The following is a 25,146-nucleotide window of genomic DNA, read 5'->3' on the forward strand; positions in this document are numbered from 1 at the left end:
ATCAATGAAATGTAACTACAAGAACTAAAATATATCCATAATAAAATGACACTCACCTCTCGAAGAGAGCCTTTAGATCTCAGCATCTTGTAAACCACAGTCATTGGAATACACAGCATGGAGGCCAAAGCGAGACCCCAGCCAATAGCTTCACCCCACCACGGGTAGACATAGGTCTTGTTGTATGTTAGGGGTTTGTAGTTGACTACATGAAACACAAAAATACCCTAAAAATAAAAAACAAATCACAAAAAGATATTATAATAAATATATTGATATGTAGATTGCTTTTCTTGCATTCTAAGGCATGGCATGTTCGGACTGGGCATAAGGTTGTGGTGCGGTTACAGCTTCCTCATACCAGGGAAATGCTGCCATGGGGGAGATGCTACAAGTGGCTTCTCACCAAGGCAGCCCCATGGAAAACGAATGGGTACCGTAATGAGGGGCCAGCTGTCACACACACACACTAGAGCTTTGTTAATGTCAGGACTGATAAGACAGCAATACAAACACTTCGGTGGGTAAACAATTCCTCTAAATGTATAGCATTCATGTATTTAGATGTTTGCCTGGAGTTCAGATTTAAATCATTTTGTTTCTGTGCTTGTTTTCTGGTGTTTTTCAGTTTTTTAACCTCACTGTATTGACCCTGAGATTTAGGATTTGTATTATATGACATACCATAAACCCAGGCGATAACCACACACTCCCAGAAAGCCTGCCACAGCAGTGTGATGCCACTTGCAGAGTAGTAGTCAAAAAGCTGGAAGACGTACATCCCACCCTACAATCATAAAAATTACAACGACGATCAGCACATTTATTAGTTTCTAATGAGTTTAAATGACTTTTAAAATAAATATACATATATATTTGATATTTCATTACCAAAGGTTTAAAGATTCCATTCTGTGTTTTTTTTTTTTGTTTTTTTTTTTTTTGAGACAGACAGGGCAAAGCAGTGGCTGAATTCCATGCTCTTTATATGTGTGATAGAAACCAGAGTATGGGAATAGTAGATAGGAAAGGAGTTCTATTCATAGTGTCTAAATTTTAGCTTGAGCTATTGTGCTCAGTAAATAACATCATATTTACACCTCAACAAAAGTGGATATAAATAAGAGCAATTTGTTTTCAGTATACAAAATGTTTTCTATTTACAAATAAAGCATTTTACAGCTTTCAGAAATAAAGAACTCCTGGGTTGATTGCCTCATGTTTCCTGCAAGGCGTCCGATGCTTCTCATGGCATTAGCCATCAAGAAAACAATTGCATTTTCTCCAATAGGAAACATGATTCTAATAAACATTTGACAGGAAAACTGGAATTACTATACAGGAAGTCCCCAGGTTACATACGAGATAAGGACTCTAGATTTGTTCTAAAGTTGAATTTCTATGTAAGTCGGAACAGGTACATTATTTTAATAAATGCAATTAGGACAGATGTTTGTCTCAACATACTATTAGGCAGTGTAGTCAGTTACTGTATAAAATCCTCACTGTTAGCTAATCACAAACAAAGCAAAAAACTTTATGGAGCCTACATATTCATTACCTTCTGGAGCACGCTTTGCTTTGATATGCAAAAAAGAAACAATTGCAGAGTTTGTCTTGGTCATTAAAGAGTTATAAGATGTTGCAGAAGAGCTCAGTCTCAGCTGTGTTTAGCAAAAGGTTTCTTCTGCAAGTCATACAAACCACCCCTCCCCCTATCAAGCCTAGGAGTCATTTGTATGTCAGATGTCCTTAACTCGGGGACTACCTGTACCATTATATTGGTCTTTATGTAGATGCAAGTGATGAACTGATAACGGAGACCTTAACTGTCACCTCTCCTGTGAATCCATTTTAAGAAGGACTTTTTTATGCAGTAGAAAAGTTTTTATACAGAATTTGGACACCCCACCCCTTTCCTTGGTGGCCCAACCCTTCAAATATAATTTGTACCTTACCTCAGTCACCATGGAGAGGTCGATGACAAAGCACAGAAGACAACAGAGTGCGGCAGTTACCTCCCTACGGACAAAACCATTAACTGGGTGAGGAAATAAGTCCAGGATACCAGTGATGAATCCCTCCACCCCTACGAACTGCCAAGAGAAAGTATAGAAGAACAAGTCACAACAATGGAAGGAAGGCCAGCCAAACACATTATAGTTCATGAGAGGTTTCCCGTACCCAGACCCTGCCCACCATCACACAGGTTGTCTCACTGGGCTGTCTCCAGTCTCCTCCTCCACCTGTGCCCAGACGGTGCCAGTGTCCAACCTCATCTCTGTAGGGCGCCCATGTAAGAGAAGAGGAAAGTGAAGAGAGAGCAGATGTCCTGTAGGGAGTGGAGGTCTTTCTCAGCACTTGAAGATAGCATATAAACACCAGACATTTCTCTTGGGTGCCAAACTAATACCAATCAAATTATAATACAAACATTTGTCCACCCAATGAGTATAGAACAAGTATCTACTTTTAGCATTTCTTTATAATCATGAAGATAAGTACAGTGTGAGGTCATTGTGGTTTAATCTGAGTGATGGAAAAGTCTACATCCTAAGACCATGGTTAGATGGGCGGCCACATGGACTTGTGGTTGTCTCTTACAAGACACCCAATGGGTATCAACAGGAGAGTCAACAGGCAGTTTGTAAAGGCATTTTGTAGGCTTGTAAATGCTTGGAAACCACTATATGAGCAGTTTTCGAGCATTGTAGATGTCTTGCACAGAAACTGGAAGGGTATAGGGAGCAGAAACACAGAACTTGTTTGTACATCTATCTTACAAATGCTTTCACTATGCCTTCAAATGCCTAAATACCATTTGATGGGTGATTGAAAAGTGTGTCTAATCAAGTCAATAGAAGTAGTTGGTTCAGAAGAAAGCTTGGTGATTCCTTGATCTTTTCTAACCAGAAAACCAATTTATTTAAAGTACTTAAAGGCCTCGGCATAATTAGACCCTCAGCTCCAAACAAATGACCACCAGTAAACATGAGCATCTCTGCCAAATCGGAGCAGACCCTGGAAATCTCAAAGCCAGATTTGGGGCCATGGGTCTACTAAAGGGATGTAAAGGAAGCAACTTTTAATTGCAAGGCTAAATGTTTTGGAACGTCCATGGTAAAATATTATTTTGACTTTCGTAGTGATGTGATTAAAAAGTAACAATTTACCAAAATTTTGGCAGAGCTCTTCCTTCTCAAGCTTCATAATAAGCTACCCCTCATACACAGAAGACCCATAGGCAAAAATGTTATTTGGGTTGCTTACTGTGTCCTGCACATATTAACTGGAATGGAGGTCCAATCAACCTAAAGATCTAAATAATCTTTTTGGATTCTGACACTTTAATGGTGACCCTATAAATGTAGAGCAGAAACGTGGATATCCTTTTGGTGGCTACAATGGCTCCCACTGCCTTCCAGGGATACTTTATAGTAGTTTTATTTTTAGTGTGGGGATAGGTTAGAACCTTGTTCAAGTTCTTTTTGGTATTTTGCAGGAAGTTTCCCTTTTCTCATTTACAGGCGCAGAGCCAAAAAATAAATTCAGGAGAGTGACGAAGTGTTAGAACTTTTGACAATATTTTATTACTGTTCAGGCCTTTCTGTCTTTGTGTTGGCACAGTCTAGATATCTCATATACAACCCATGAGGACAAGATTTCCCCAATTAGGTCATAGAAATAATTGACAGACAGCTCCACTTACAGCAGATCTATTCTGCTTATATTATGTTTTTCCTGGTTACAACCTACCCATCAACATACTAGAGATCTTGTGAAATAAACATTTACTTTAAAACGTCATCTTTGGGTCTTTTATTTTTTTACGCATTGCTGGGTAATAAAGAATGATGAGAGGGGTCAGCATGGTGTTATAAGTTGGTCCTATGCACATATCAAAATGCCTTGATGGGTGGATATTTGTCTAAAGGAGTAAATGTCTCTAGACTGCCCTCATATGATAACTGTACAACTGTGCAAGAACGAAGTTAAGACTGGAGCTCAGCTTTTACTCTATCCATAGCTAAAAAATCTCGTTTTTTTTTTCTATTTAGCATTTTTATCAGTCTTGATAATGCTGCTGGTAGCTTAAAAATTACATAGTAGTCATAAATATGCAACAAAATATTGGTTTGGTAATTTTGGACAATGTAAAGTGTCAAGTTCATCATCTGGAGTAATCATTTATGCAGTGGATCAGACCCTTAATATTACCTGGCTGTCCAGACCAAGAACCAAGAGCATAAAGAAGAAAAGTGCAGCCCAGATTGGAGCAAATGGCATCAAAGTCACGGCCTTCGGGTATGCAATAAAGGCTAGTCCAGGACCTAGAGTGCAAGAGGATAATATGAGCTGTTAAACACATAGCACACTATAATATTTTATAATATTATAAAGCCACTTCAATTCCTCCCCCACCAACTAATCAGCTTATACAGCAGGTATGCCAATTGCATGCCTGGGTTTAACTATTGTTAAGTATGGAGCGGTTTAATTTCTATTACATCTACTTACCAGATTCTGCAACTTTTGATATGTCGACCCCCTGTTCTGATGCCATGAACCCCAGGACTGAGAAGACCACAAAACCAGCAAAGAAGCTTGTAGAACTGTTAATAGCTGCCAATATATATGCATCTCTATGGGCACAGAAAACAGAACAGCAAAGAGAAGTTACAATAGGGAAATTGAATGCATTTGTAGGCTGAGCTGTGGTAAAATGGGGTTTATGCCCTCATTGTAGAGTCTTTTCTTTGTTTTTATGACTTGATATTACTATGAGTTGCAGAATGTTGTATCAATGTACAGTGCACAATAATACAACATCAAATCCATAGTAAATAGGGGAACTTGCCTTGTTCTTCAATTTGGATCTTAAAGTTTATCTCATGAGATCTCATGAGATCTCATGAGATTTTGGTGATTGGGAATAATTCTATTTTAATTTGGCTTTTGCTATATCTTGGTTTTCAACTTTTTGATTTGATCAAGCTTTCATTAGTCTGTGTCAAAAATACATATACATCTCTTCATTTTTACAATAGTTTTCTAACTGCGTATGTGGCTTGGAGTTGTTTGGGGCTATGGAATGAGAAGCCTCTGGTGAATCACCCTATAAGGATTGCCACAGCTTTGCTCCTGCCAATCCAAGATGAGCGAAGTTCAATTCATTTCATGTCCCTAGTAAATTCACCGGATTCCTTCCATTCCACAGAGAGATACATACCAAGTAAAATAGGATCTTCAGGCATGCTGGGGTAACACCATACTAACAACCCGGTGTTATGATTTGGGAACCGTTCACACATTTGCCTTGCACAAATGCATGCATTTCTGTATACATAACTGCAAGGCATGACATCCTAATGTCATGCACCACAGAGAAATGCTTTATAGTGCAGGAAAAATTTCAGATTTTTTTGGACCACTATGGTGCATTGGGCAGTCCATTAAATTAAATTAACTGGCTGCCCTAATGTAAATGCACAAGAGTGCAAAATATGTATAAACGGGTTCTAAAAGTCAACAAGTCACTTATAAAGTGAAGATGAAATGAAAAATTTTAAATGCTTTCTTGCATCTTTTTTTTATCAATTTTTCGACTCTTTATGTTCCATTGATATAGTTAGTAAAATTGATTTCATTAGAAAGAGTCAATTCCCTAGCACAACCACCCAACTACTTGCACATCACAGGCCTCTCTTCTTCTGGGATTGTCTAGTCGCCGTATGTGCTGGCCCAGTTCCTCCATCCCTACCCTGAGCTCCCTCTATAATCTTTATGTAGCTGCCGGGGGAGCAAATGGAAGAATTATGGAGTGTCATACCACATCCAAGATGGCTGAAATCCCATCTGCAATCTGAAAAGCTTCTTAAACATTTACAAACATTTACCACTAATGTTAGGGGAAAAAAAACATAAAAAAAAAAGAGCCTGTGTACTTTGCTTAGTGGCCCTTTTATTGCAGTCAGCACTGGACACACCAACAGGGATAAAACGTCAGCAAAGTCACCATGAAATCCATTCATTAATTTTAAGAATATAAGCCATGACATCTAAGATGACCCTGGAGACTTGGGGGCAAGAGTCACCCTTGATAAGAAACTTTAAAACTTTGAGTTTGACCGCTGTCTTCCTGCACTGCACATAGACTTACCTGTAGCAGTTATTGTGAAATCTGTTGTAGCTGCCAAGGGCTGTTAGTGCCCCTAACCCAATAGCGTACGAAAAGAAGATCTGCGTTCCAGCGTCTATCCATACCTGGAAGGAAGAAGAGGGCAAATCGTATTAAAACAAACATCAGTTTATGCCTGGAGCCAAAGCAGATGCCAGAGATTGTATTGCTCAGTCTGCTTTCACACAGTCTACAGAGAACCAAATGAAAATGCATTATATACATAGAATATGATTCACAATATAATATAAGCAACATAAAGACCAGAAATATGTGTTCAAAGCAAGGAAACGGTTTAGTCTCATTATATAATCCAGAACATAATACATATTGGTGTAGAACTACACTGAAATAGCAAAGTAAGCTTTATTTGACCTAAACCTAGTATTTTGGAGGGGTTTTCACAAAATTTTGACCATTAGCATATAGTATAGCAATTCTCCAGTAGCTGGAGGTTCTTTGAGTAATTTATGCCTCTCAAGTCAGTTTAACAGTTACAAATAATTTTTTCGGCTATCTGTAAGGGTGACATTCTCCCAATGGCCAGTAATAAGAGGAAATCTTACCACAGAACACCACACTAATGTACTGTAAGCTGTGGATATAGTAATTAATATTTTTTATTATTATTATAGCATGGGAAAGAGATATAGTATATCGTCATTGGCATATTCACCTTTATGCTGTTTTATATTATATTGGCCCTTTATACAAATATACAATTTCATGCAATCTCTAACCTGAGCTTCAGCCAGCTTAGACCAGTTAGGTTTCAGATAGTAGACAATGCCATCCAGAGCCCCTGGCAGAGTCACTCCGTGGGCCAAGAGAACAACCAGAACCACGTAGGGAAACAAAGCTGTGAAATAGACAACCTGAGAAAAGAAAGATATTTATTTGTAAATTCTTAGTGATGTTAAAAATAAACTTCAGACAGATAAAATGCAGAACTAAATTCTCATTGGTCTTGGTTAGCTTTTGGCTAGTTCAGTATGCGCAGCAAATTGACTGATTATGGCACCAAATTTTTGGGGTTATCCTGCACAATGACAATTGCAGGAACCCATCAAGGCTGCATCACCATCTTCGTTACCAACTCCAGGATGGATTTACAGGTACATGTTGATCATTTATGGCCATTGAAAGGAAACCGATAACTCCAGAAAGGAGTATCATTGCCCCCACTGTCTGGTGGTGCAGCATCTGGGCTTCAACCAAAAGACCAGGGATAGTCACCAAAAGACAAGGAAAATATTTGCATGTTTCACCTGCCAAAAACTTCTACCTCTTGGTGAGTTTCTTTGGTAGGGTGGTAGGCCTTTGTTAAGGTATCTCGTTTAAGTACCCGAATTTGACTCTAACAGCCTTTTGTGATCCCCTTTACTATCCAATCACATTCTTGGAATGGAGAGATGACGGTTGTGGTTGTGTTGCCTAACCTTAGCAGAGAGAATTCAGGTCATCTACCTGGCTGTGTCAATCTAAAGACTAGATAGACCTAAATAAACGGCTCGCTTCTTATCTGCACGCACTCCAAAGACGGCTGCATGGAATATCTCAGGCAGATTGCCATGTGTCCAATTACAGATCATGTCTGTACAATGTGTGTTTAAATAACCCCTTTCAAGAGTCCTTGTAGCAGCTTGATATTGCTGAAGCAAAACTGGGACATGTGAAGAGAAGATAACAAGAAGTACTTCAACAATGGCAAGGTCACCAGATATTATTCTAATAAAAGCTGATGATTTATATAACTTGCACAGATGTCCGATGAATGTCAGAGGATTGTCGCTGGAAAAAAATCTTTTGTTTTTAGTGATGGATGAATGAACAAGCGCTATACACACAGTGCCCAATCTGTTCTATGGAGGGGGAAGGGAACGAGCAAGCAGCACTCTGCTCTCTTCTATTAGAGGGCACAGTGGTCATTTCCAACTGGTTGTCCACGAATCCACCATGGATGACTGATGAATGACGTTGGGGACTATTGTACATATTTTGGAGCGGCCGTGCTGTTCTCAGGTGACTTTTATCTAATGGGTGTGCATAGCTTTATATGAGATTTTGCTGAGCAGTCAGAGAGGGGCACAGCAAAGGATTTTTAGCCAATAGCAGGAATCTCGTGATGTTTGTTCTTCGTCCAGACTTAAATTTTTGATTGGATTATTGGCTCACTTTGGGTTATGGATTATAGACTCACTCAACGCATTCTGGCATCTACACAAAATCATGGCAGCAGAATAAACAGGGGCAAATAATTAAAATGATAACACTGCACTTGTGACGAATATTTTTGCCTAAAGAAGAGAATTAAACTTTAACAAATGACTAACGTAATAAAACGATTCCTGATTAAACGAATTTCACATTTCATTTCCATTTAAATGTACACACAGCATTACACATTTTTAGAATGTTGTCCCTCTAATGGATGAGCTGGGAGCTGTAATCCTCCAGTTGCAGTTATGGAACTGATGTTATTATCGAAATGAAATCACCATAGAACACATTTAATGATAACGCAGCCTTCGGTGTAAGAGGAGAGCGGGCTTCACAGCAATGGCTGCAACCAGGCGCATTGCACCTTACAAAAAATCCAGGGCTGTAAAACCACAAAACCCAGCAACACAACTTAAAACAAATTGCCATTTTTTATCTAAAGCCTATGTATCCCCTATCCTGGTAAGGGTCATATTTTCCAAGGGAAAATGGTAGCTGCCTTGGAACCATCATGGGTCCCCAAAGACATCCCATCCAGATTTTGTAATGCAGCGGTGGCACTCATGTGTCAGCATGGACTGGCATATAATACAGCAGCTTATGGCTGTAACTTACTTTACTGCTCAATGCTGTCATTGTTGGTAGAGGACGTCTTGCTTGTTCTGCCATGATCACATTATCAAATACAGAGCCCAGAAATAGAAAAGGAAGTGATCTCCTTGGCTGGCTTTGTTTGAAACAAGTGGGGAATGAATTGTGCACCCCTTCCTAGTCTAGGGTCCCTTCCTTGTCATCTCTGGGGCCCTGGAGAGTTGACTTTCTCCAGCGAGGCTGAAGGAACAGGCATTAGTGTATCTGGAGAGGATTTGTTCATTGTTGGGAAAGGGCATATAAGGGCCCACCCAATATAACCTGGCCTTGGACTCCCATGTGTGTTAAAAGTCCTATTTGTGGCGAATCAACCATGAAGGTTTGCAAGCAAGCATGTCCTGTTAGTGGGTGACAATGTGTAGCCCGGTCCTCCCATTTGTTATCCGAGATGTCACCTTGTCACATTTTCCTAAAGGATCCTACAAGCAGCCATGTGATGCCCATTATTCAGACATGTTTGCCTATTTTTCAAAACCCATATAAATGCCATGCAGCCTTGGCTATAGTGCATATAGTTGGAATGCGATGGCAAACAAAGCTGCAGGGGCTAAGAAGTTCTGAAAATGCAAAATAAGAAGGAAACTAAATTATTTAAAATGAGAAAAGGTAATAACTGGTATCAAAGCAAAGATGTCTCAAAATAGCCAGGTTCTCATCAGCACAGTAATATCAGGGTACCCCCGATTACCATCATTGTACACCTGTAGTTTGCATGCAGCGGTTCCTATTTCCTCGCTTTTGCCTATTTTATTAGGCACCACATTAGTATTGGAGGGAGAGCTGTAGAGATTAAACTCTGACGTGGTCTGATTAATCTGCCTGTCCAGTGCAATCAGCCGTGTGAGAAGAAGTGGAGAGGGGTGAGACACGTGACCCACATGGCAATCAGCGCTGAGAACTGTGAACAGTCCCTTCAGGGCTGGCTGTACTTTTCCTATTGCAACTCAGACTGATGCCCAGCAGGGATAGGGCTGCCACTTTTTCTAGGAAATAACATAAAAAATATAATTATTATATACACACACACACACACACACACAGGCCCGACGATTGCTTTTCTATAAATTTTTTAACAATGTGGATCCGGTGTCATGGCTAAAGCTTGCCATGTCTGGCTGCTTGCCATAGCCAACCAGAACTTATTTTTACTTCCAGTAAAAAATGTATGTTAACCCCATTAAATAAAATTTAATATATTTGTATAAATAGGAATAATTATTGTTTCCTTTGACTCTTATAGAAAAGCTGGTTCCCTATTTATTATGATGACACAAGGCACAGAAGCAGATCAATGCCAATTTGCATCCCAGGACTTTTGGTGGGAGATAACACATGCCGTGTTAGTGCAGTGGCTGGGCAGGTGAGTGCAGGCATTTCCTGGCTGACAATGACACACCTAGGGCCCCAATGACAAGCTACTGGGATATAAAAGATTATTAGGAGCCACTGATCATCATAAGGACTCTCCACTATTCCAAGCCCAAGGATGCGGCACTGGATAGTAATCACATGACCACTTGATATATAAAATGTTTACAGCTATTATTTTTTAAATTGTTTTCCTTGCATTTATTTAAGATGTGGTTTAATTTTTGCAGGTCAGTTTGGCCTTTTCAGCCAAATGGCCAGTCCAAAAAAAATCCATAAGGTTACTCAAATTTGCTGTACTTTTACACATTTGCTGCCTATATTTCTGACATTTTTATCTATCTGTGTATTGGCTGCTTCCGCACTAAGGAGGCTGATTTCCATTCAGCTCTTGAACACCTGAGGTTGAATGATGGCTGTGTGGGTATGCGTGGATCAAGTTCTTTCAAGCATTTCTTCTATCCCCTGCAGTCATATTATTATTAGTTATTAACATAGAAATGTGAACAAAGCTTTCTCTGTGTGGTGGAGTCTCTCGTATGTCTAGAAAAAGGTTTTAGAGTCACAGTGGTGTTAGACATGCAAGAATAGGTAGGTTGGAGCTATGGATGGGTGACTTGGCCCAAAAATTAGTTAAGTTTTTAGTTTTATTGATAATAGATACTGCAATGAAGGTGGATGGAAGGATTGGTAATATAGCAAAGTAATGAGCTTCTCTTTGATCAACATGATTGGCTTCTCATAGTGATCACATGATTAGGAACCACCCATGCAGAGCTCATCCATTTCCAAAAGCAGCTTACTGGGCTCAAAGTAATAAGAAAGCTGGAAAACTTTGCTACAGTTGCAAGCTTTCCAAGTTTCAAAGTGAATATTTAGGCAAGAAGATTCATAATCAGGAACCACAGAAGTTCCCAATCTCTTTCGCATGACCTGTTGTCATTGCTGTATTATTTCTTAATAATTCATATTCTATATCTTGTTCGTCAGCCATGGTATATGTTTGGCTCAGCTAAATACTATTTTGTGGGTTTCACGATTACCTCCAGAGGCAACTATTTAAGAATCAGATATTATTTGATTCCTATTTTCATGTTATGGGAGATGTGAATAAATTATGTAATGCTTTTGGGTACGGCTCCCCAGAATATTTTGGCAACATATACATAGGTACCATCAATAAGTCCACGTTAATTGTGGGATTTGACAAAGGTGCGCAACAGGACACAAGCTTGGTCTGTGAAGCCCATTTAAGACTGTTCAGATTGGACCATCATCAGAACTTTCTAGGCCAGGTACTAGGTAAGCTTCCTGTGCCACCTCTCACCCATGTCTAAAATATCCAGCATTGGAGCAACGGGCTACTGGGCAGTGTTTTTGTTCCAGGGGCCCTTGGAAGTGGCCTTGTGTATTCATGAAGATGGACTGAAGGGTAAATCTGTCACTTTACTGGTCCAGAATACATTTTATTTGAAGTCGTCAATGAAGCGAGCCAACACATTTCAAAAGCTATCAGGGTCTCCCTTCATTGGGGCTGGAGAAACAGAGAATAGGTTATTCCAATTAGGCAGAAGATGGCAGCCTCAAACATCTAGGCACTGGCCATGGATTTCACCGACGCTGCAGCCCTGTTCAGGTCCTTTTCCTCTGTTACACCAGCCCCCGAAAAAAAGGGGGATCCTCATAGCCCCAGAAACGTGTTGGGCCACCTTGTTTAACTTAGATGAAGCTATTCTGGAACTTACCAGTGAAGTGCCCTTTTAACCTTTAGTCCTTCTGCCTGTCCATGCAGATTGCCAGGAAGTGTCAATGAGGTCCACAACCACCAATCAGTTTCCAGTGGTCACTTTTTAGAACAAGTTTGAGGAAGAGTAAACCTAGTTGGCAATGGTAAGACCAGAATCTTTTTGTACGGCTCCCCCTCCCATGTTACCTTTCCTGTCGATTTCACGCCCTTCCAGATGCAGAAATAGACAATAATCCACGTGGCCAGGAGGCAAAGTATCATCTGCCAGTTCAACTGCCCAGGCTCATCCAGGCCTCCGGAGAGCTGCAGGACCTTATTCCTGAAAGAGAAACAAAAGGTTAGGCTCTATAACGGCAAAGTAGGCAAGGCGGTGAGTGGCACTGCATATGGCATTTCTGACAATGTTGTAAGGATTTTTTGGGTCTTCGATCAGTTGTAGATCGCCTTGTTGGTAAATAGTGATCAAAAGTAAACAAAGCTGTGTCCTATGTATGAATGATGAAGGAAGTTCAATCAGTAGCTCCCATCAGTCCTGTGGTTCACCCCATCCCCACACCATGAATGGAAGGGCAGAATATTGTATATGTGCATGCCATGGGGCATCCAACAGAGCAATCAATTGGAAATTGGAATAAATCAGCAGATTGGGCTTCAGATCTTCTCGTGTATGAGGATTTCCTAAAATCTTCATCTTTGCCACTATAATTGGCTTTCAAAAGTCTGCATACAGCTTTAGGTCACATTACTGAAATGTACAGACCCCAGGGATGTTGTTAGGTTCATTACCTGTACATCTAAAGGGATTTATGAGGTTATATAACTTGGCAGTAGCAAACATAGCCAACAGTGAGTTCTTTGCAGAACTGACTTGGGACCCCAGTTGGCTGAGAAGGGTCCGGGCCCTAAACCAGTGGCACATTTTGCACCTCCCTATGTCCACCCATATTACTTAGGGATCTATTTGAAAGAATTCTCTCCAGCACAGGTAAGCCAAGCTAACGCTAGAAAAGGCACTGGTGACTGGGAGCAGAAAGGCTATAAAGTCCCAGCAGCCAATAGCAATGAGGGGCTGTGTCAGGAGCTGATCAGCCTCCAGACTGCACAGCCCAACAAGGGATGCTATAAATCAATCAGGCTGCACAGCTAAATGGAAGCAGGGGCTGTTGCTATCCCAATTCTCCTGCCTGCTGCAAATGACATCTCCGGACAGAACAAACAGGGTTTTATATCGCGATGGCACAGAGCACTGAGTTGTCGGCCAGATGCTCTCCTGACAGCCATCTGCTTGCTGCAAGTTATGAACTACTCATATGCAATACAATATGTTTGCCTGATCAGAAATAAATATTTCGAAACAATTAGAAATTTCAGTATTAATAATAAAGTTTAAATGCTAACAGAAACATACCATTTAAAAACATACCACAAACATACTAAGTAAACTTTCAAATTTGCATAAAATATATTGATATGATTAAAAACCAAGGTATTAAGTATTTTGTATAACCTTTTAATATTATTATTACACAGTATTTATATAGCGCCATCATACAAAGTCCATAGTCGTGTCACTAACTGTCCCTCAAAGGGGCTCACAACCCAACGTCCCTACCATGGTCATATGTCATTTATACAGTCTAAGGTCAATTTTTGGGAGAAAGCCAATTAACCTCACTGCATGTTTTTGGGCTGTGGGAGGAAACGCTCGTGGACAAGGGGAGAACCTGCAAACTCCATGCAGATAGTGTCCTGGCCGAGATTCGATCCTGGGACCTAGCACTGCAAAGGCAAGAGTGCAAACCTCTGAGCCACCATGTTGCCAAATGATATCTTCAACAAAAGTAGGTGCTTTGGATAAAATAAACCCTAGTTCTGGATGTGAAAGCAGTGGTCTCTCTGCCGAGTCAGAGCTCTCCAATCCAATGGGTAGGGTACATGAACTTTGCCGATCACAGAGATATAGGTATGATTGAGCAAGGGGGTGTCTGACTTCTGCAAAGTGATCGCTACTTACACACAGAGATCAAGGGTCCTTTCTACACACTTTCCTACGGAGTTGTGATTTTTTATCATAACACTTAATATCTTTTGCAAGTTCAATATGGCTTTATAATAAGCACAATTGATATGGTTTTACCCACTATTGGATAATTAATACAGAACTGTGCTCTGATGATAGTATGGGATGGATAAATTCAGGCTAAATTGCCAAAGTGTATAGGCCCCCCACCGCATAATGAAACAAGAAGACTTTACTGCAGCATTGTATAAAATACACATTGTCTATCATACTCACTCCCAGAACTCAATGACCGGCGACCTCTTGTTCAGGAGAGCATCACAGCTGATGTTGTACACAGTTCCGGTGCCGGTAGAATTGGCTGAAGTCACGTTGGAGCACTGGTCCAGTAGGAAGACTTCGGTACACTCCTTGGTGTTCCAGGTATGTCCACAGGTGGCCCAGGGCAGGGTGTTAGTGAAGGAGTGCACCAGGTAATAGAGGCCCCAGACCAGGATCATTATATAGTAGGTGTTACAGAAGAACACAATTACCATCGAGGCAAAGCCAAGACCTGCAAGGCAGCAAAAACAAATCAGAATATCACCAATGTTTGCAGAGAAAAAGGGAAAAGAGTTACAGAGTTTGTCAGGGTTTTAATGCACTTTGTGTTCCTAGAGCGGAATTAGAGAAGTCATCTTCCTAAGGGGATCAATTCCCTCCCCAGTTACAAAGCAAAAAAAATCTATTAAATCTGATAATTTGTACTACACTGAAATACCTGAGAGCTATACTGCCAAGTCAATGCACATCAGTAAAGTTCAGTTCCCGGTTAACAAAATAACTCCTTCCCCATGAACTTCAATGCCTGTTACCAAAATGGTAACTTGATTTATTTAGGGAAATTAAAACAATCACTTATCACTAGTTTTCACTTATCTCTAGTTTTGTGTCTAAATTTAAATTTACGTTGAAATACACAAATAACTGCTTTTTATTTCAGCAAAGGAGCCAAAAAGACCTTGGAATACATAGCAAAGGTCTTGAGAGCTCCCCCTGCTGCTTCAGTATGATGGTGCAGTCTGTTATTATGCAATGCTTTGTTTAAGAAATAATAGCTATAGCTTAATTTTTTTGGATAGCATATGGAATGGCTTAAATGACCCTTGTCAAATTCTTTTATTGCAGTCTATGTTTCATATGCCATGTAGACAATAGAATACATCTTGTTAGAGTAACAGAACTCCTCTCGCAGACAGCTGTCCCCAATGAAAGCTTGGTTCTGGTGACAACTCTGTATTTGAAATCTTTCATCGCTTTCAATAGTCACCAAGACAAACAGGGAAAATAAATAATTTACAGAAGGTTTAAAGTGAGCAATAAAACCTAAAACAAGTTTAAATAACTCACTTGGTATCCAAAGCTTAAAAATAGTTTTGATAATATTTAGGGATAAAAAAAAAAACACACACCACACACACAACAACTATGATAAAGTAAACCAAACACAATGTGATTCATTTATCATTGTATTTTTTCTGCACACCTATAGCTAGAAATCCATTGAAATGTTATCTCAGGGCTTTCTAAGCATAAAAGTTCATATTCTGTTTCTGCAGACTGTGATATATTTGGACACAAAACAGAATTTATTTAAATACAAATTCTATCAATTATCTCGAGACAGAACACACAGAATTGTTTATTTTAATACTTGAGGTTCTCACAAGTTTTTCTAACAGCCGGGGTTCCCGCACAGCAGGACAGAGAAGTAATTAGATTTATATGGGGTGGTGAGAGACAAATGAAGATAATATTTTTCTAATAAAGAAGGAACTACATGACAAATGAGATATGAGCGGGGATGAAGAAATTGAATCACATATTGGTTGATGACAAATGTTTCTGATTTCCATTCATGCAGCATTGTGTGATCAGTAGAGAATTGCTCAGTTTATTTATTATGACTAGGAAACTAAAAATCTTATATACAGCAAACAATCACTAGAGATGGGCAAACGTGATGGGTTTGGTTAGTGAAGACGACATTTACCATACCTGATAATTGAGACAAACCCCACTGAAGTCTAAAGAAGCCCAATCTTCCACCTAAAGCAGACCTATCATGACATTTATAGCATTAAATACAAAGGTGGATATAAAACAAATTTCTTTTTTAATACTATCTTTAGTTTAAAGGGAAGGACCCCTCCGCTTCTGTTGTTACTGCTGCAGCAGTAAAGACTTGAGATAAATACATCAAACTGCCCCATCTACACATGCCCGAGCTCAGGTATGCGCAAAAGGGGTTTTCTCTCAATGTAAAAAAAAGTGCTGATCTTACACATGCCCAGTGAGATCTGCACTTTTTTCACATTTACAGGAAGATGCATCACCCAATCTCATACCTACACAGTGCTAGATCAGCTGATGCCAGAAGACGGAAGAAGATGGCGGTGGTCATTGTCCAGTCCACGCCATGAAGAAGAAGGAAGACTGGACAGTGCGGGACCTACTGGACTAGGATCACGGAAGGATAGATAGCTTCCATTTATAAAGGCAAGTATCTTTTTTTCCTCACTTTAAAATGATCGAAGGTGAAATTTTGATTCAGAGTGGATGTTCTTATACTATGTTGGAACCAGTTAATGTAATATATGCTGTACTGGATGCAATGTATATTCTGAGAATGCAACCCAGTATATTAACATTTACTTAGGAACATTCAGTACTAGAAGAAAATAGTCCAAGGACATTCACTAAGGAAATAAACTAGCCTAAACACTTCTCTTGGGAGAGAAATTCCTTTAAGATTTGGCTGCCCATGGACATAGTGAATGTTGACCAGCAGTTCTTTGACTTGAACCTACAGTGGGATCGACCCCCCACCTCATTCCTAACAAACATGTCATTTAGAATCTCAATATTCATGTAGGCGAATTTAAATAATTTTTACATTTTACTGATTTACCTTCAAAGTAAATTGATCTGAGCAGTGTTACTCTACCATTTTAACATGGGGGAACCCTTGAAATAGCTTTCAGGTCTTCAGGGAACCCCTGCTATAATTACTATATCCACAGTACATTTGTGATCAGTGGAAAGAATCCTGCTTACATTGCTGGTCATTGATCGCCAAAAAAATAATTGCTGTCACTTAAATTGACCAAAGGGTATGGATTGTTCATTACTCAAGGAACTCTTAGCAACCTGTGGAGGAACCTTAAGGTTCCCTGGAACCCTGGTTGAGAAACACTAAAGGAGACCATCCCTGCTTATAAGTTTTTTTTTTTTTTTTTTAGGATATTAGAAGAGTTCTCAACTTGTTTTGTATGAAATGAAAGAGAATTAGAAATATTTTCAAGTTTTTCTTGCTTTCTGGTCCCTATCAAAGATTTTTTTCTGTACTTCCTACACCAGAGACAGACGGGGAAGTTGAAATCTCCCAAAAATGAGAACTTACATCTCTGAATATTTGTATCTGGAAAATACAAAGGAAAGTGATAGTGTGCAATGACATGCAAGCTGTTCCATGTTGTATTCATGGCCAACATCTAAGCACCACAGTGAGGGCCTTACCTTTGAAAAGCGGAGCGATGTTCCACGCTGCAATTCCTCCTTGTTTCATGAACTGACCCAAAGCAATTTCTAAGAAGAACACTGGGATTCCACCCACAAACACGATCAGCAAGTAGGGAATGAGAAACACACCTGTTAAAACACAAAAATGGTGTTTGAGACATATCAGGAGACATAAAGACTGGAGAAACCAACACTGTGGTAGCTTATTACTATACATGAGCTCCACAATGACTACATGAGGATGTTCCTAACACCATGAAAGATCTGCCAAAGGCACACTGGTTTCAGTCTGTTGGTCCCTCGTTATACCAAGGGATTAGGTCATATAGGTCTATCAAAAATGCAGAAATCATGAACATTGGCTTGGACCATGCAGGAGAACACAACAGGTTTGCTTTTAAAGCACAATGTATTCAGTTCTTCTCCTCTATGTAAATCAGTAGTATTCATCACTGTGGGTTCATAACAGAACTTGTATGTAAACGTTATGGAGGAGGAGGAGGAGGATCCAGAGATGTGAGATACAGGAGCATGCTGTGTCACATGTATAATTCATCATCCTTCATCTCGGTTTCTTATCCCGTACCTCTGGGCGATATTTTCTTCAACCAATGACACTTTCTTTCCCCTTCTCCCTCCCTCTTGCTGCAGCAGATTTCCATTTTTAGAGTGTGTGATTCTCAAAGACGTTGGATGGGGAAAGGCTCTGATTACTGTTTGCTGCTTCTATATAGGTCAATCTAGCTCATTAAAGAGAAACTGTATATGAAGCAATTATCTTAAAATATCAGGGGAGGTTAAAGGGCCAGGAAGGCCATGGTTGGCTAGCCTGAAAGTAAAGTGATGTCCAGGGTATGGACATTCATGGATTCCTCCACAATGCTTGCAGCTACAGAGGTCAGGGAGGGATTGTTTTAAAGGCTGAATACAGTTTTAGTTGAAATCAGCTACATTCCAGAATTTTCAAATAAATCGGAATACATTAGCTATTGTACACCAGTTGATCTAAGTCTAAAGCAAACATGGTCTAATTGAAAGACCACATACTATGGGATTTGGCAGCCAGAGACTGGATTCACACAACTTCTATCAGAATCAATAGGCATTTTTGCACAGATTACAGAAATAGAACACTATAAAAAGAAAAAGGCTTTCCATTTAATTTGTAATGTAATTTATTTTTTTAAACTATTGAATAACCCAGACTTGTGACTCGGTTTTTAGGAAGACCCAATAAGGCCATCTGCATAGACTTGGTCAGTTATTTCAGTACAACTTTCTGCTGTCCTGGTAATGGAATAACCAAGAACAGATTTAGAACTGGCTTTCAACGTTAAAAGCTTCTTCCCACGTGCTTTAAACTCTCTGTAGAATACAAAATCCCATTTCCAGGGCTGTTTCTATTCCAGGACCGTGCAGGGTATCACGTGGAATGTGAGAGAAGATCATTATATTGTGATTAATTCTCCTTCCCTTTTGTTAGGGGAAGAAACACACAGCAAAGCAAAACAGTAGGACCGTGGTGAATCATGTGCCGGCTGTGTTACTTTGTGACTTCAGAATTACATGAATAATGTGTGCTTAGCCTGTCCCACAAGGTCATTGCAACAGTCTTTAATCCCACTGCTGGACCCCCTATTATGTTTGTGTGGAGAGTCCAATGGTGGTGAAAAGGTTTTGGTTGGAGCTGGCCAGAGATAGGACATATTGGGTAGTAAATAAGACCCGAACAGCCATTTATTTAGAGGATGCAATGTTTCAGTTTTCCTAAAAGAGAACAAATACAAGCGGTTTACCTTCAGACCCTTGTCTGTGCGTGTATATGAGGTTTACAGATTGAGCTATATGAAAAGAAAGAAAGGAAAGGAAGACACAATATATTTCCACCTCCCTTACCTCCTCCATTCTTGTAGCAAAGATAAGGAAACCGCCACACATTCCCCAGACCAACTGCAAATCCTACACAGGACATGATGAAGTCCATCTGTCGGGTCCAAGTCTCTCTCTCTGGGATGGGTATTTTAACTGGGCCCATGGCGGGCAGCACCAGAGGAGCGATGACGGCCTTTTCATCCGAAACTGCTTCCCCCCCTCCTGCTGTCTCAGATCCCTCCATTTCTGGGGCTCTTGAGCACGCCCCATCTTTTTCTGTAAAAAAACAAGAGAAAAAAAAATACATCAGCTTTGTAAAATTTTACAGCCTAGTAAGATTTGACACAACATTTTACAACCAAATAAAAACTGGTCTTGGGTTCAAAAGTGGCTAAAGTAATAGGCATAGGATGCATACAGCTAAGACAACACCAATGTTGTTTTGCTGTTAGTAGGTTTGCTTGATCTGTTTGGTCATTTGTGGTATGAAAAGTTTGTTGAAAGCTTCTAAAACTAAAAGTTTTTATGTGCATGACCAGTATTAGAGCTCACAAATTACACATGTTCACAAGAAAGTGCCAATTCATCACACACACACTTTGTGCTCAGAGGAGGTTGGCCAGTCATCTGTACATTTTACTGCAAGCACATGAATAGTCATCTATTTCACTCTCATTACTATTGAATTCATCGATTGCCTGTAACAGGTACACTTTAAGGGGCAGTGTTCCAATTCACCAAGTATGGCACTGACTGAGCAGTCCTTGAAGCGTAAACATTGCCCATGGTCTGGCAATAACTGGACCAAACCTCATGGTGGCAATGCTGCTATTGCTAAGTACATTGAGGTATTCTTGGGTGAATGGATAATGTATGGCTTGTTTTCAGTTGGAAAACATTGGTAAGATAAGTGATTAGCAGGTTCCACATCCTGCTGCTAAAATCTTTCAAATAAACCATCCAATTGCCTCCCCATTGTTGTACCAATACTCAAAGCAGTAGACGCCACACATGAGGCCATGATATCATGATGACCATCATGAAAGCCCCATCTCAGTTACCCCTAGAATGAGGACATCTGAGAAGACATTTTTCCATCACATGTTATTTACTCATTCCTTTGTCAAAAACTAGATTATTTGCACTAGTATAACATTGCTTATGAGCAAAATAAAACCAAGAAACAAAATGTATGGTTATCAGAAGACCAATGGGAATCCAACAAAATGTTTCTTACCAAAGGTAGGATGAATAATGTGATATGGCCCACTCACTATGACCAAGTAGAGCTTTATAACATCCTTATTCAGAACCAACAACAACCAGGCCAACTGTGTGGGCTCAGGAATACCAAACAAAATGTAGCAATGGGAATGTTCTAACCATAGCATGGCTTCTGTCTCAGTCACATAAAAATGACATGTGGTAACTTGTGAGGACAATTACATTTCCATGTAGAACACACAAGTTACTTAATGTGATTATGCACCTGACTGGCTATCAATTATCTCACAATTAACTCTCATGACTGCAATCTCACAGATCACAAATGCGGCATAAAGCATTCAAATTACAATACTTGTTAAACAGAACCTATTGAAAGTATAAAAGAGTAATGCATGGAACTGGGAGCTGCTATATGGTTTTCACAATATAACCCACAGCTATCATTTAGAATCATATATTAATTATTTAGTATGCTTTATATACAGACATTGGCTGTTAGGATCCTGTTTGGATGAAGCACTGACCACCAACAGTTTCATCTGTCACATGTGTTCTGCTAATTAATTCAATTATATTACAGAACAAGGGGTACTTCTGTACCAGGTCTTGGTCAATAGAGAATGACTTCTGCGATGCTGTAACGTTTAAACATTTGAGAAGTTTAGTATAGGGCCAAGACATGTCTTATGGTGACTCTACTCCAATTTTTGGTCATGCTGAACTGCTACAGCAATTACAAGCCAAATCCTTTTGTCAAACCTCCTCAACCAACCTTCTATATTGAAATCTGATTTCTTTGTTTAAAGATTGTTTAAATAGGATAACCTAGAGTAATTGCCGGGATAAAATGTCTAAAACGGGGTGTTATTAAAACGTATTACATCCTCCAGCAAATGACCCTTTGGTTCCATGCATGTAATGTCAAGCAGGAAAATGCAAGAGCAGAAATGGCAGTAGCCAACTGGCAGGGGAGGAGGACCTAAAACTAGGGTAGGTAATATAATTTTAAACCAACATCAGATACTAAGAGTTGTAAAAAGGGGACCACTGTAGGAGGAAAGCCAGGTAAGAAGTTAGGCCCTTCCCCTGCGGTGCCAGGGGTTGCTCCTCCACTAGCATGTGGTCCTATAGAGACAAATAATATTCATTTTCACTGTCATCAAATGTATTTTTCACGGCAAGTCTAATTCTTGTTGGTAGCTATTGATATCCATAAAAGGTCCTATCCCACCCTTGAATTAACAGCCCTTAGCAACCCGGCATAAACCTTTGGTGAAGACCAGACTGCATAGAAGCCTCCTAGAATAAGACAATCCTTTCCAATATATTCCACTTCTTAGAAAATGCTTATTCTCCTAAATTCTTTTCTTTTTGAGAACAGAGAAGGAAGGAGGTCCTAAAGTCCATAGGTTGAGTCTCCAGATATGAAGGACAGGCAGATGTCTCACCATTCATGGTTCGACATTTACCCATCTGTGGTCACATCTTTAGCACCTTCCCCATTATCCTGAATATTCAAGCAGCTTTATCACACAAAGCTGACAATCCGCTTATCAACATCAAAAACAAGCGGATAAGTTCACTGAAAGGTCATAGATCTGATACATGGTGAGGCCTTCCAGTGGCTGAAGGATAGAAGCTGATCAATATCACCCATCATCCACAAGGTCATCTCTTCCACTCATTTCCTCTCCTCCCAAGACAATGACTGTCTAAGTGAATGACTCAAACCTACATATGTATATGCTCAGATGATACTACAATCTTGTCTGTGCACAGTACTATGCCAAATACCAAGTGGATGGGCAGACTAGAACAATAAGGGCCAATGATCTACAGAAATATTTCCAAGAGACAAAAGATATTTGTGGGTGAATATATTGATAGATAGATAGAATATATAGTTAACTAGGTAGGTAGGTGATCTTACAACAGTAAACATCTAACAAAATATATTATTGTACTATAATTATTATTATATTAGCATACAATCACGTCTCCTCAATAAAACCCTTGCAGGGACTGAACAAAGGTCAAATTAGAAGGCAATAAATAATAATAAACATTCAGCTTCCCAGCAACACCAATCTTATCTTGGGTTCCTTCCGTGGATTAGCACACATCCTCATGGGTGCCATCCTGCAGCTTTATGGTGTTTCTCCTCAGCATCTGTTCAGCTTATAGAAGAGCAGAATTAAGGACATGGACTCCCCCATGTCCCCTTGAACCCATTCCAACCCTATAGAGTCATGCAATTCATCCAGAGCCAAGTGGGTGAAGAACTGTCATTGTTCTGGTGCTGTGTGGGGGTTGTACTGACCATACCCTGGAGTCCAGTGTTTCTCAACCAGGGTTCCTCCAAAGGTCGCGGGGGGTTCCTTGAGCAAATTGTATCTCCAAGAAGTGACACCAATTGGCTATCTGTAAGCGTGACATTCTTCCCAATGGCCAGCAACGTAAGAGGAATTCTTCCCACTGACCACCACAGTATATACTGTGAGCTGTGGATATGGTAATTATAGCAGTGGTTATTTCAAGGCTTCCGCCTTGTTAAAAAGGTCAAGAAATGCTGCATTAATGCACTGTTTCAACTTTTAATAGGCATTGCAATATTCTGAATGGGCTGCTAGTCAAATAGAACATGTTTGACAACTTGCGGTGAAGCACGCCACCTTGCGCTGTAGTCTGTTAATATGCATTGTGCTGCACTGTTAATAAACATGTTGCAATTGGCTGGCAGAGATGTACGTGCATGCAAAATAATTTGCATTGCAATAACACACAATAAATAGGCCAACATACATTGCAAAAATGTTAAAAAGCCTTCACTCAAAAGCAATTAATATATTGTTATTCAATGACCGATAGGTTGGAAATTCCTGGTAACAGCTGCCTTAACCGCCTGTAAACTGTCCTTGCCTATAGCATCAGGTGCTAGTTTTTGGATACATTTTTTTTTTTTATTATGTATATAATGCTTTTATTTATTTTTTTACACTCTGTATATTAAAGTGGTCATTAGCCGTGCAGATCTGGGCCTTCCAGCCTTTAGTTTTAACTCATAAATCCTGTAATCTGATAAGAGTGGAAACTTCACTAATCTGACCGTAGCCATGGTAACGTAATACTTTGTATGCAGTTTACGCCACCTCTTCAAAGTGCTCTGGGTGCGCATGTAGGTGTCAGCGACGCTTTCATCACTTTCAATAATGAAAATCTTCATTTATTTCAGGAATCTGCAGATCAGTCTAAAGATGGAAGGGCTCAATGCTGCCTCTGCTGGACAAAAGTTGCATTGTTAAAGGGGAGGCCGGAATAATAAAAGCTACTTTACAAGCCCCATAGATAAATCCCTGCTATGTTCAAATATAGAACTATTAAACTGACTGCATTTTCGATTCAACTGATTTCCTAGAAATCACTTGTTCATAGTTGACAAATGTTTTTAATCATGGATTGTCAATGACCAGATCCATTCCAGATTTGCTGGATCCCCCCGGTTCTCCCATAAAGACTATCTTCTTCGGTCTTGGAGAGCTTTAATATATCAGACCTATCCTGATACACATACCCATGTACTCCTAAAAAATGTTCTTCACAAAAGGGGTCCATTTACTCCATTGTATCCATTGTATGAATGTCCATGCACCCCTGGTTGTGGCCGGGCTTTTAAAAAAGGATAAAGAATAGTCAAAACGACTAGATGTCCTCCAGTGGGATCGAACAACTACTTTAAAGGAGCCCATGTTGTGCAGTCTTCCATTCCTGACTGCCTAATGAAAATGCTAGCTGTATCAATATGTTCGGAGTCAAATGACCTTGAACAAGCATGTGGCTAGTGATGTCAAAGAGAAGTCAGCAATCAGCATACATGCCTTTATTGACTTCATATATGAAGCCTTTACAGTCTTTGTCCATCTGTAATTCTAAGTAATATTCTATCTATTTTACTTTGGTTTAATCGATACAAAGGAGTCTATAAATGTTATCACCCAACTTTTACCCAAAATGTACATTGTACAATAAAAATAGAATAAATGTTGATAAAGTTTGCATACATCTCAGCTAAAATGTGGGTTAACCTGGGTTGAAAACATTTATAAATGTTTAAAAAAAACAACTGATTTCAACCAGTCCTTGTAAATCCTTGATTTACAAATCACTTGGTGGATTGGGAATTATGATCGATTTCATCATTTTATCAAATTAAAATATTGATCTATCACAAAAAGTGGTTTTGATGTAAGACAATAGTTAACCAATCAAAAAAAAAAAAAAAAAAAAAAAAAAAAAAAAAAAAAA

The 25,146-nt window shown here is 39.6% G+C and overlaps 1 protein-coding gene across 1 annotated transcript in view; it reads right to left on the reverse strand.

Moving 5' to 3' along the window:
• LOC140337460 (sodium- and chloride-dependent creatine transporter 1-like) overlaps window positions 1-25,146 on the reverse strand; it is a 45,035-nt gene that overhangs the window by 8,890 nt on the left and 10,999 nt on the right. The window contains exons 2-12 of the mRNA XM_072421209.1: window positions 19,642-19,893; window positions 17,743-17,874; window positions 14,461-14,737; window positions 12,351-12,483; window positions 6,919-7,053; window positions 6,161-6,264; window positions 4,519-4,643; window positions 4,219-4,331; window positions 1,959-2,096; window positions 515-787; window positions 57-227 (exon numbers count right to left, since the gene is read on the reverse strand). Coding sequence (XP_072277310.1) covers window positions 57-227; window positions 515-787; window positions 1,959-2,096; window positions 4,219-4,331; window positions 4,519-4,643; window positions 6,161-6,264; window positions 6,919-7,053; window positions 12,351-12,483; window positions 14,461-14,737; window positions 17,743-17,874; window positions 19,642-19,893 — 1,853 coding nt within the window. The remainder of the gene's footprint in view (window positions 1-56; window positions 228-514; window positions 788-1,958; window positions 2,097-4,218; window positions 4,332-4,518; window positions 4,644-6,160; window positions 6,265-6,918; window positions 7,054-12,350; window positions 12,484-14,460; window positions 14,738-17,742; window positions 17,875-19,641; window positions 19,894-25,146) is intronic.

This window comes from Pyxicephalus adspersus, chromosome 8, assembly GCF_032062135.1.
Source record: "Pyxicephalus adspersus chromosome 8, UCB_Pads_2.0, whole genome shotgun sequence".
Classification (NCBI taxonomy): Eukaryota; Metazoa; Chordata; class Amphibia; order Anura; family Pyxicephalidae; genus Pyxicephalus; species Pyxicephalus adspersus.